Source organism: Epithele typhae (genome assembly GCF_022376455.1).
Source record: "Epithele typhae strain CBS 203.58 chromosome Unknown BXZ73scaffold_13, whole genome shotgun sequence".
NCBI lineage: Eukaryota > Fungi > Basidiomycota > Agaricomycetes > Polyporales > Epitheliaceae > Epithele > Epithele typhae.
Window position 1 is genome coordinate 308,058 of NW_025954204.1, and position 9,322 is coordinate 317,379.

Here is a 9,322-nt window from a genome sequence, read left to right on the forward strand (position 1 = left end):
ACGAGCTTCGATTGCCTCCGTACCTCTCGCGCCTTCATCCCGTATTCAACACCGCTCTTCTCGAGTCCTACCACGATCCCTCCGAGTTTCACGCACACGCTCAACCCGCATGCCTGCAATTACCTGAAGATCCGTCGACAACGATCGCGGAGATACACGACTGTAGGCGCATCGGTAAGCGCTACGATTATCTTGTCTCCTTCATGCATTCCCCTTCTTTCGATGAACGTGTTTGGCTCGCGCTCTGCGACCTTCCATTTGACGATGCGGTTCACGAGCTCGTCGAACGGTTTCATCGTCGTCACCCGCGTGCACCGCGCCCTCACCCCATTATATTCGACAAAATTTCTTCCTTTCCAGCTAGCGCTATCACGTCAATCGCGCCCGCGCGCGCGTCACCTTCGCCTCCTCCCCCGCTCTCTCAAATCGTCGCGCGCGCACCTCAGGTGTCTCCGTGTTCGCCATCGCCGCCACCGGCCCCACGCATCAATCTCGTCGACAACTACGTGCCGCCCGCGCGCACGACCACTCGCGCTGGCCGCATCTCAAGACCGCCACTTCGCCTCGACCTCTGATGCTGCTCCTTGAAGAGGGGATGGTGTCATGGGCCTGGCCATAGTCCATATGCGCGCCCACGCATCGCTATCTGCTCGCGCCGATGCTATCCACGCGTTCCGCTATCTGCATACTCTTTTCTGCTATTCACGACGCTCCTATTACTGTACGTTCTCTTGGCCTTCGACTCATGTTCTCCACTGTATTACTCTACGCCATTCCCATGACCGTCTCCGTGATTCTAGGTCTTCTGCAAGCTCCTGTCTACAGTAGTATATAGCTTCCAGCCTTACATTGTCTCACGACAGCGATCAACGCATTATTCTTTGTCCTCGCGTCTCTGCCCTTTGCGCGACCATCACACTTCATCCCTCAAGGCCTCACCCCCGCGCCCCCCGCGTCTCCCTCCCACGACGTCCCTTCTACCCGCCCCGTTGATAAGTACTTTGGGATCTCTCGTTTATATTCCCGCGCACTTTATTGGGCTGAACTTCGTTTATTTTGCCTCGCGTACTCTACTCGACCACCGCACGCCCCCCGCAACCGTACCCGCACACATAGCCCCCGCGTCTTCCGCTCGTTCCACCACCGAACCACCCCGAGCCTCCACCGCGCCCGAACGGGAACCCCTGCGTGCCACGCGTGTGTCTGTCGAGCTTCCATGCCCGAGTCGCGCTCTTACGGTCTCAATGCCAGGCGCGCCGACGCTTGGTTCGAGGAGGACCGCCGATTGGGACGGTGGGGGGCGCAGAGCGAACCGCCTCGAGACGTCTGCTGGCGGGGACCGTTTGCGCGTCGTCGCACAGATCGTGCGGCGCGGACGCCGCGTGGCCTGCGGTTCAGGTTTTGCGTCCGAGGGGAAGACGGTAGAAAGCGGAAGCGGTGACTTGGCAGCTTTGCCCGGTTGAGCTCTGTTGTGTAGTGGGCGAGATACCTGGACATGCGGCAGCCCTTGCGGGCCTGTGCATCATGGCGATCGATGAGGGTGGTTGGCTGGAAGGAGCACTTGGGTGTAAAGACGGTCCGTGCTTGAACACCGGGCGACGAGCCCTGTGACGGAGTACACGCCGACATAACCTTCAAGCTTCGTGGGCGGGCCGCAGAGTAACGTCCTTCACGCACGGTTAATCGTGTAGCACAGCGCAACGTCGCGGTCGATTACCGGGTCGCCGAGTACTGATTTACATCACCGTAAGGGTCATAAGGTACTGCACACCATGCTCCTCCACTCCCCGCGCTGAAAACAAGACAGACAGGAAAGAGATACGCGTGATCAAGGTTATTGTCGCAAGCAACCGAGCCCCTCGTACAGCCATTTACTATGATAACGAACGTCCGAGTCAGGCGAGAAGCGGAAACAACGGGAACGGACGCGGTCTAAGTCAGACGTTTACTCCGAAGACCCAACGCGGTCCCGGAGGCCGTCGGCGGTGACGGGCTCCGACTGGGTGGGGGCGTGAGTGGCCTTGCCGTTCAGGTTGGCGAAGACGGGGCGGACGACGGTGCCGTAGAGCATTTGCGCGCCCTGGGAGAGAACAAACACATGCCGTCAGCGAGACGCCATGACGCAAGATGGCAACAGACGCCGATAAAATAACTCACGCGGAACTGCGGCAGCTGGAGCCAGAGGATGAAGAGGCTCTTGAAGGCAAAGTACCAGGGGAGGTAGTAGAGGACGATGCGGCCGGCGAAGGACTCGAGGAAGGTGAAGAAGCCGAAAATGACCCAGTAGGTGAGCCACTGCATGTCGTCCTGGTGGCCGGGGCTCTCGAGGGCCTTGATCGAGAGGTAGGCGGGCATGGCCCAGCCAACGAGGTTCGAGATCGGGGCGGCGAAGGCGTTCACCGAGTGGAGGAGGACGAGGAGAGCGGAGGCTCCGAGGAAGGCATAGCTCTTGGGCACCTGCGTGCGCTGCTCGAAAGTGTTGAGGAGCGGGTACTTGGACAGCTGGCAGCCGCAGTCGCCCAATCAGTCTCATACTGCAATCAAGCCCGCCCGCCGTGTGAGGGGGCGGAGAAAACGAGCACGAACCTCCTTGTCGAGTTGGTTAACGTAGTAGTTGGCCTTGTCTTGGGCCTGGATGAAGGCGGGGTGTTGCTGGACTTTTTGGGTGGCAGACATCTGGCAGTGGCGGGCGGTTGAACGCCGTGCACGGGGACGGGAGACGGGGGGCAGAGGGGGACATACCGTGGGCGTGAGCGGTCGTGTGCGGGGCGTGTGGGTGGGGAAGGTGGTGGATAGGAGGAGAGGGCAGAGGGAGCGCGACGGGTTGATATGGGCTTTGATGACGCGTGTTTGCCCGCGCCACGCGTGCGTCAGGACGGCCGTCAGCCTGCCCACCGCGCCCCGCAACGGCGGCTCCAGATCTCTCCTCCGCCCCCATGGACGACTACGCCAGCATTCAGGTCCGCCGCACCCTCCTCGTCCTCTCTCCCCGCTCACCGTTCCACAGGCGCTGCACAAGGCCGTCCCGGCGTTCGCGCCCGCGGTCCCCGTCGCTCTCCTTCCCTATCTCGCATTCGTGCTCCTCAGTGCCACCTTCAGCCTCGCATTCTACTTTTCGACGTATGTTTTTCTCAGCTACTTGCCGTGCTACACCCTGGCTCACACCTCCCTCGTCTCCTTCACCCAGCCTGCCCAAAGCGAGCATCCCGGCCCGGGAGCTGGCTGTCGCGTCCACGGCGAGCGTGTTGGGCGGTTTCGGCGTCGTGGCCCTCTTCTGCTCTGTTGGCGTGTACGTGTAGCAATCGAACGCGCCTGGCTGCGGCCGCATGGGCTCAGATGGCGGACACGCGGGATTGGTGTGCACGGATTCCGGCGCCGGCTCTAGTTGTTGACTCGCCAGCCAAATTTGCATTTGACGCACTGCGGGGGCGTGCGCGCGAGGTGAGTCCGCCGTGCTCTCGTCGGATATGCGAGGCGCACGCACCGTGTAGAAGATCGTCGAGCCCTCGTCCGCGCTCCGAAGCTGCGAGCCCCGTCGGTTGGCGCGCTTGGCATGGGCGAGCGGGTGAAGGACGACGCACCTGTGCCTCCTTGGAGTAGGCCTCCATGTGTCCGCATTCCGGGCACTTCTCCGTCACCTGCCGGGCGATGGGGGTGGTCAGGCGAGGAGCAGGGAGATAAACACGAGGCGATAGCCGACCTTGAGCAGGTCTTCGTTTGCGGCGTGCACCTTCGTCTGCGTCTTGCGCTTTTGCCGGAGCGGGGATGGGAAGGCCTCCGGGTGCGAGCTGGTGACGATCTCGATGTTCTCGTACGCTGGCGGGCGCGGTCAGCGTGCAGTGGATGCGGTCGGGACGGGCTTGACGCACAGCCGGCGGGCTCAATGTGGCCGCATTGCTCGCAGAGAACCTCGAACTCGCCGTCCTGGGGGAGGTTGAGGAGGGTGCCGCAGGTGGGGCAGAATAGCAGTGAGCCGATCTTGTCAGCCTTGGGGGCCATGGAGGAGGCTCAGGAGGGAACACTAAGTGTCTGCGCGCGGCACGAGGAGGCAACCGCGGCAAATAATTATTCTAAGGCGCGTAGATTAGCGACCGATATGATCGAGAGCTCACCCCAGCCTCGCCCGCCCAGACGCGACGGCCACCGTCTTGCTACGCCCAGCCTCGCGCCGCCATGTCCGCTGCCGTGCTGCCCATCGATGCCGCATCCCAGTCAAACTGGCACGACGTCGTCTCCGAGCACGTCGATTTCGACTGGACCCTCGACTTCCAGACACAGACCATCTCCGGCACCGCGACACACACTCTCCGCGTGAACACCCCCGGTGTGCAGCAGGTTGTGTACGTACCCAGCCCAGCATGCTCTTCATCTCGCCTCTCACCGCCCGCTCGCCAGATTTGACACCCAGTATCTCGATGTCACCAAAGTGATCGTCGAGGGCCGGCCAGGCGATGTATGCTCTTGGTCGCTCCTTGGCCTCCGCCCGCTGACTGCCGCTGCAGTTCACGCTCGGCAAGCACCATGAGGTCATGGGTGCACCGCTCAGCATCCGCCTGCCCATCAACCGCCAGGCGGGCGACAAGGTCCACCTCACCGTCCACTACAGCACCACCCACGAGTGCGCCGCCGTCCAATGGCTCGACAAGCAGTCCGTCTCACCGATCATGCGCCTTCAACCCGATTCTGATCTCCGCACATCGCAGGCAAACGCAGGGAAAGACCTTCCCGTTCATGTTTAGCCAGTGCCAGCCCATCTATGCCCGCAGCATGGCCCCCCTCCAGGATACCGCCTCCGCGAAGATAGTGCGTGTCCATGCTCCCCTCACTCTCCGCATCACCCGACCGCCGGCCAGACCTACACTGCCAAAGTCGCTTCCGTCCTTCCCACATTGCTCTCTGCTATCCGCGTCTCTCCTCCGTCAACGGGCCCCGCACACGATGGGAAGGAGATTGGCAAGGATGCCGTCGTTTACGAGTACAAACAGGTGTGTCCGTCTTGGCTCTTCTCTTCACCGCATGCAAATCGTCTGCGCTGCAGCCTATACCCATCCCCACATACCTCATCGCTATCGCGGCCGGCAACTTCCGCTACCGCGCGTTTCCCAAAGTCGAGGGCAAGGACTGGAATATCGGCATCTGGGCCGAGCCTGAGCTCATTGACGCTGCTTACTGGGAGTTCAGCGAGGATGTCGGCAGGTCAGCTTTTTCTTCCATCAGCCCGGCATGGTGGATTGACTGTATGCACCACAGGTTCCTGTCTACGGCCGAGACGATCCTGCCACCGTACCGCTTCGGTGTTTACGATGTCCTCGTACTGCCTCCATCCTTCCCCTACGGTGGAATGGAGAACGCTTGTTTGACGTTCCTCACGCCTAGTAGGTCCAGGGTTGCAAGATGCATCGCATACATGCTTACGCTCAAACAGCCCTTCTCGTCGGTGACCGCACCCTCGTTGACGTCGTTGTCCACGAGCTCACGCATTCTTGGTTCGGCAACGGCGTTACGTGAGTTCCATCGGTCCTCTCGATTCCGTTACGCGGTCCTGACCGTCTTATCTTCACAGCCAAGCCAACTCGACCCACTTCTGGCTGAACGAGGGTTGGACGACCTACATGGAGCGTGTCCTCCTCGAGCGTCTGCACACGCCCGCCGACCGTGGTTTCTCCTTCCTCATCGGGTACAACTCGCTCAAGCAAGCGCTCAAGCAGTACGTGAACAAGCCCAAGTATCAGCGCCTCGTCATCAACTTTGACGAGGGCGAGGACCCGGACGACGCGTACAGCACCGTGCCGTACGAGAAGGGCTCGAACTTCATCCTCCACCTCGAGCGCACGCTCGGCGGGCTGGACGTATTCCTTCCGTACGTGTACGACTACGTGCACACGTTCATGGGCAAGAGTATCACTACGGAGCAGTGGAAGGAGCATTTGTACGGATACTGGAGCAAGCATGGAGGCGAGGAGAAGATCAAGGCTCTGGATGGAATCAAGTGGGATGTACGTTGTCTCGGTGTTTTCTATTCGACACAAACGCCCTCATCTCCGGTGCTTTCAGGAATGGTTCTACGGAGAGGGCCTTGAGCTTCCGGACGAGATGGAGTACGATCTATCCCTTGCGACGGACGCGTATGCCTTGGCCGCGAAGTGGGACGCCGTACGTTCTGAGGAAGTCTCCAAGCTCTCCTTCAGCGCGAGCGACGTCGAAAAGTTCAACGCCAACCAAAAGAGTACGTCCATCCTGCTCGCGCTCGCCACGCCTACGACTCGGCTGACCTCCGCCCCCTCTTTTCTCCGTGCAGTCGTCTTCCTCGAACGCCTTCAGTCCTTCCCCGCCCTCCCCTCGAGCCACATCAATCTACTCGGCGAGGTCTACTCGCTCGCCTCGTCCACGAACGCGGAGCTCCGCTGGCGCTTCTACGAGGTCGCGCTGCTTGATCCCGCGTCTCCGTCCGCGAAGGGGTACGCGGCGCCGGCGGCCAAGTGGGTCACGGGCAACGACGGCACGGGCATCCTCGCGGGGCGCATGAAGTTCTGTCGCCCGACGTTCCGCGCGATCGCGCGGGCGAACCGCGAGCTCGCGGTCGAGGTATTCAACGCGAACAAGCTCGCGTTCCACCCGATCGCGCGGCGGTTGATCGAGAAGGTAAGACGCGGTGGTGCGGTGCGTGCTGGAGTTGACGCTGACGGTGGGTTTAGGACCTTGGCTTGGCGTAATCGCGATACCCTCAAAATAAGACGGGGTGTGGACGGGAATGAGGATACGGATGTGTACAATTACAAGCGTACAGGGCATGTGCAGTCAGGTGTAATTGTACCGGTTGACAAAAACGCAGGGCGAGGTACTAGTGGGTCTACGCGCCACCGTACGTCTAGGGAACCCCAGGCTCCAAGCTTCCGAACTTGCCGTTGAACGGTTCCGCCTACTTGAACCCGCCCCAGATGTCGGCGAACGCGTCGTCCTTCTTCTGCGCAGCAGCGCCGTTCGCCGCCGTCCCCGCCGTGGGCATACCCCACACGTCGCCCGTCGATAACAGGTTCGCCTGGCCGGCAGGCGCGGGCGTCGCCCATATGTTCGACTGCTGCTGGGCCTGTTGCTGCTGGGGTGCGGTCCAGCCAGAGCTGGCGCCCCACATCCCGACGCCGGCGTTGCCCATCATGCTCGTCGGTTGCTGCTGCTGGGCCTGCTGGCCCCACACGTTCGCCTGCGGTTGCATGCCGCCCATTCCGCCCATGCCGCTCATGTTCATGTTCATGCCCGCCGCGCCGCCCATCTGCATGCCGCCGAACTGGCCCTGCGGCTGCGCGGCCCACGCGTTCTGCGCGGGCTGCTGCTGCTGCTGCTGCTGCTGCTGAGCAAACGCGTTCTGCGCGGGCGCGGCAGTGGAGAAGAGGGACATGATCTCCGCCCGGACGTCCTTCTGTGGCTGCCCGGCTGCCGCGGGGGTGGAGGCAGGGGACGCGTTCGTGGGGGCGTGGAAGTCGAGCGAGAAGAGGTCGACGGCGGCCGAGGCCGGCTGGGCGGGGCGGCAGCTGGAGAGGGCTGCGCGGCGGGGGCGTGAGCGAGGGCGGGGCGGGGCTCTGGCGCGAGGCCGCGAGGGCGGTGGAGAGCAGCTGGCGCGGCTGGGGCTGGGTCTGCGTCGTCCGCGCGCTCACGGAGGAGACGGAGGAGACGGAAGGGGTGCGGGCCTGGTGGGTCGGTGCGGCGGGCGTGGGGGCAGCGGTGGGGACGGGCGCGGGCGCATCGCCGTCGTACACGGAGGGGTCGTCGGCGGGCGGGCCCTCGCGTGCCCAGCGGCGGGACTCGTACTTGGAGCGGATGTACGAGTCCATCTTGCTGCGCGGGCGAAGGGGTGCGGGGAGAGCGAGGGGTGCGATGTGAGATCGCGGGCGCGGGAGGAGGAGGGGGTGCGGACGTACTGGTCGGGTGGGACGTGGCCTTGTCTGAGGTGGGCCTCCCAGTATGCGTTTGCTCTCCGGTTGCCCCACTTTTGGATCGACTGGGGCGATACAGGGAGTTTAAAACACACACCGCGCCAAGAATAAAGACGAGACTCACGGCCATCTGCTCGGGTGTCCAGACATCGAGGTCGACGGACTTGACTTTGCTGATGTGGGTACCCATAGAGCGGTGGACGCCGGAGCATCGGATACAAAGGAAGACCCCGCTGTAAGTGAGGTTATGGGTTTGAGCTCACCATCAAGATGGGTGGAAACTCACAGATTCCAAGAGGCCCAGCGAGGATCTGAGGACGGTGAATCAGTCAAACCCACATAAAGGTTTTGAGAGGCGCACCATTGCGCTTGCAGTCAGCACATGTCTTGTTGTCCGGCAGCTTCAGCAACTCGCGGAGAGTCTTTGCATGTCGCTCTGTAGTTGTGCGGTCCTGTTTCGTAGACATGGGAGGAGCGGAGGTGGTGGTGGGAGGGAGGAGGTGCGGTGCGTGTGGTGGGCGCAGGGCAGTGGCCTGCTTGCGGTGCAGAGGCGCCGGCTACACCCGGGCCGACTCAAATTGAAGGAAGCATACGGGGTACATGTAACTACACAGCTATGACCATACAGTCGTTAAGTTCATAATGCATAAGGTCATTGTGCATAAATTGTCATTGTGCATACACCAGGCCCTGAACCATGCATGTTACCAGCCATTTATGCATAAATGTTACTAGTGCATAGTGCATACACTGATGTGTAGATTTTGCATATTATTTTGGGTTGTTAGAGTGTTCAGAACCAACCACAGAAATAGATGGGCAGACACCACTGTATGTCATTGTGAAGTGCATAAACCGGTGCTTCGGACTCTCATTTGGAACCATGAACACTCTCTGTCCCACTACGAGCACATCATGTTGCCCCAAGTGGGTCTCTTCCTCTCCCCACATACACAATGTCTTATGATAAGCTCACAAATGGGTGAAAGAAAGTACGAAGTAACACAGAGCATGCACCCAACATGCACCAGCCCACATTGCAGGCATCCTAGACATCAACAAGTTCATCATCATAGTGTAAGTTTCGTACTTTACAGCATTGGGCGCTAATTTGCACTTGTTACGGACACCATGCGTATGCCTACCATTTCCCTCTCCTCCTCCCTCTACTTCTCGGACTACGCCTCATGCTTGCTGACTCTGTACCATCACTGCTCTCATCTCCATTTCAAACCCTGTTTCATGCTGCTGCGCAGCCACTCTCGGACATGCATCCACCTCATGGCGACCTCACAACACACACACCCCTCGTGTACCGCAGCCATGACTCGTATGGACACACCTTGTACATTTCCGCTACCTCATCACTTACGCACCACGGCCTCGAGGCC

The 9,322-nt window shown here is 61.0% G+C and overlaps 5 protein-coding genes across 5 annotated transcripts; 2 read left to right on the plus strand and 3 right to left on the minus strand.

Annotated features, from left to right (window-relative positions):
- Positions 1-1,945: 1,945 nt before the first annotated feature.
- On the minus strand, positions 1,946-2,676 carry BXZ73DRAFT_89123 (TB2/DP1, HVA22 family-domain-containing protein; the record flags this gene model as incomplete). Its single annotated transcript, XM_048025179.1, has 3 exons — positions 1,946-2,080; positions 2,158-2,502; positions 2,587-2,676. The coding sequence occupies 3 exons, from the start codon at positions 2,674-2,676 to the stop codon at positions 1,946-1,948; spliced, it is 570 nt and encodes a 189-aa protein (XP_047879638.1).
- Positions 2,677-2,936: 260 nt separating this feature from the next.
- BXZ73DRAFT_99719 (uncharacterized protein) lies at positions 2,937-3,299 on the plus strand (the record flags this gene model as incomplete). Its single annotated transcript, XM_048028095.1, has 3 exons — positions 2,937-2,960; positions 3,008-3,120; positions 3,188-3,299. The coding sequence occupies 3 exons, from the start codon at positions 2,937-2,939 to the stop codon at positions 3,297-3,299; spliced, it is 249 nt and encodes an 82-aa protein (XP_047879639.1).
- An 82-nt stretch (positions 3,300-3,381) lies between these two features.
- BXZ73DRAFT_44335 (DNA-directed RNA polymerase I kDa polypeptide) lies at positions 3,382-3,999 on the minus strand (the record flags this gene model as incomplete). Its single annotated transcript, XM_048019319.1, has 5 exons — positions 3,382-3,420; positions 3,485-3,523; positions 3,582-3,638; positions 3,701-3,816; positions 3,870-3,999. The coding sequence occupies 5 exons, from the start codon at positions 3,997-3,999 to the stop codon at positions 3,382-3,384; spliced, it is 381 nt and encodes a 126-aa protein (XP_047879640.1).
- A 174-nt stretch (positions 4,000-4,173) lies between these two features.
- BXZ73DRAFT_99721 (metalloprotease) lies at positions 4,174-6,713 on the plus strand (the record flags this gene model as incomplete). The annotated part of the gene is made up of 12 exons (XM_048028096.1): positions 4,174-4,340; positions 4,396-4,453; positions 4,503-4,648; positions 4,704-4,803; positions 4,854-4,985; positions 5,039-5,196; positions 5,251-5,375; positions 5,426-5,504; positions 5,564-5,996; positions 6,055-6,226; positions 6,299-6,642; positions 6,696-6,713. The coding sequence occupies 12 exons, from the start codon at positions 4,174-4,176 to the stop codon at positions 6,711-6,713; spliced, it is 1,932 nt and encodes a 643-aa protein (XP_047879641.1).
- Positions 6,714-6,919: 206 nt separating this feature from the next.
- Positions 6,920-8,398, minus strand: BXZ73DRAFT_99722 (ArfGap-domain-containing protein; the record flags this gene model as incomplete). The annotated part of the gene is made up of 6 exons (XM_048028097.1): positions 6,920-7,513; positions 7,653-7,833; positions 7,917-7,996; positions 8,056-8,164; positions 8,218-8,242; positions 8,293-8,398. 6 exons carry the CDS (start codon positions 8,396-8,398, stop codon positions 6,920-6,922), a joined length of 1,095 nt encoding a protein of 364 aa, XP_047879642.1.
- Between the last annotated feature and the right edge of the window lie 924 nt (positions 8,399-9,322).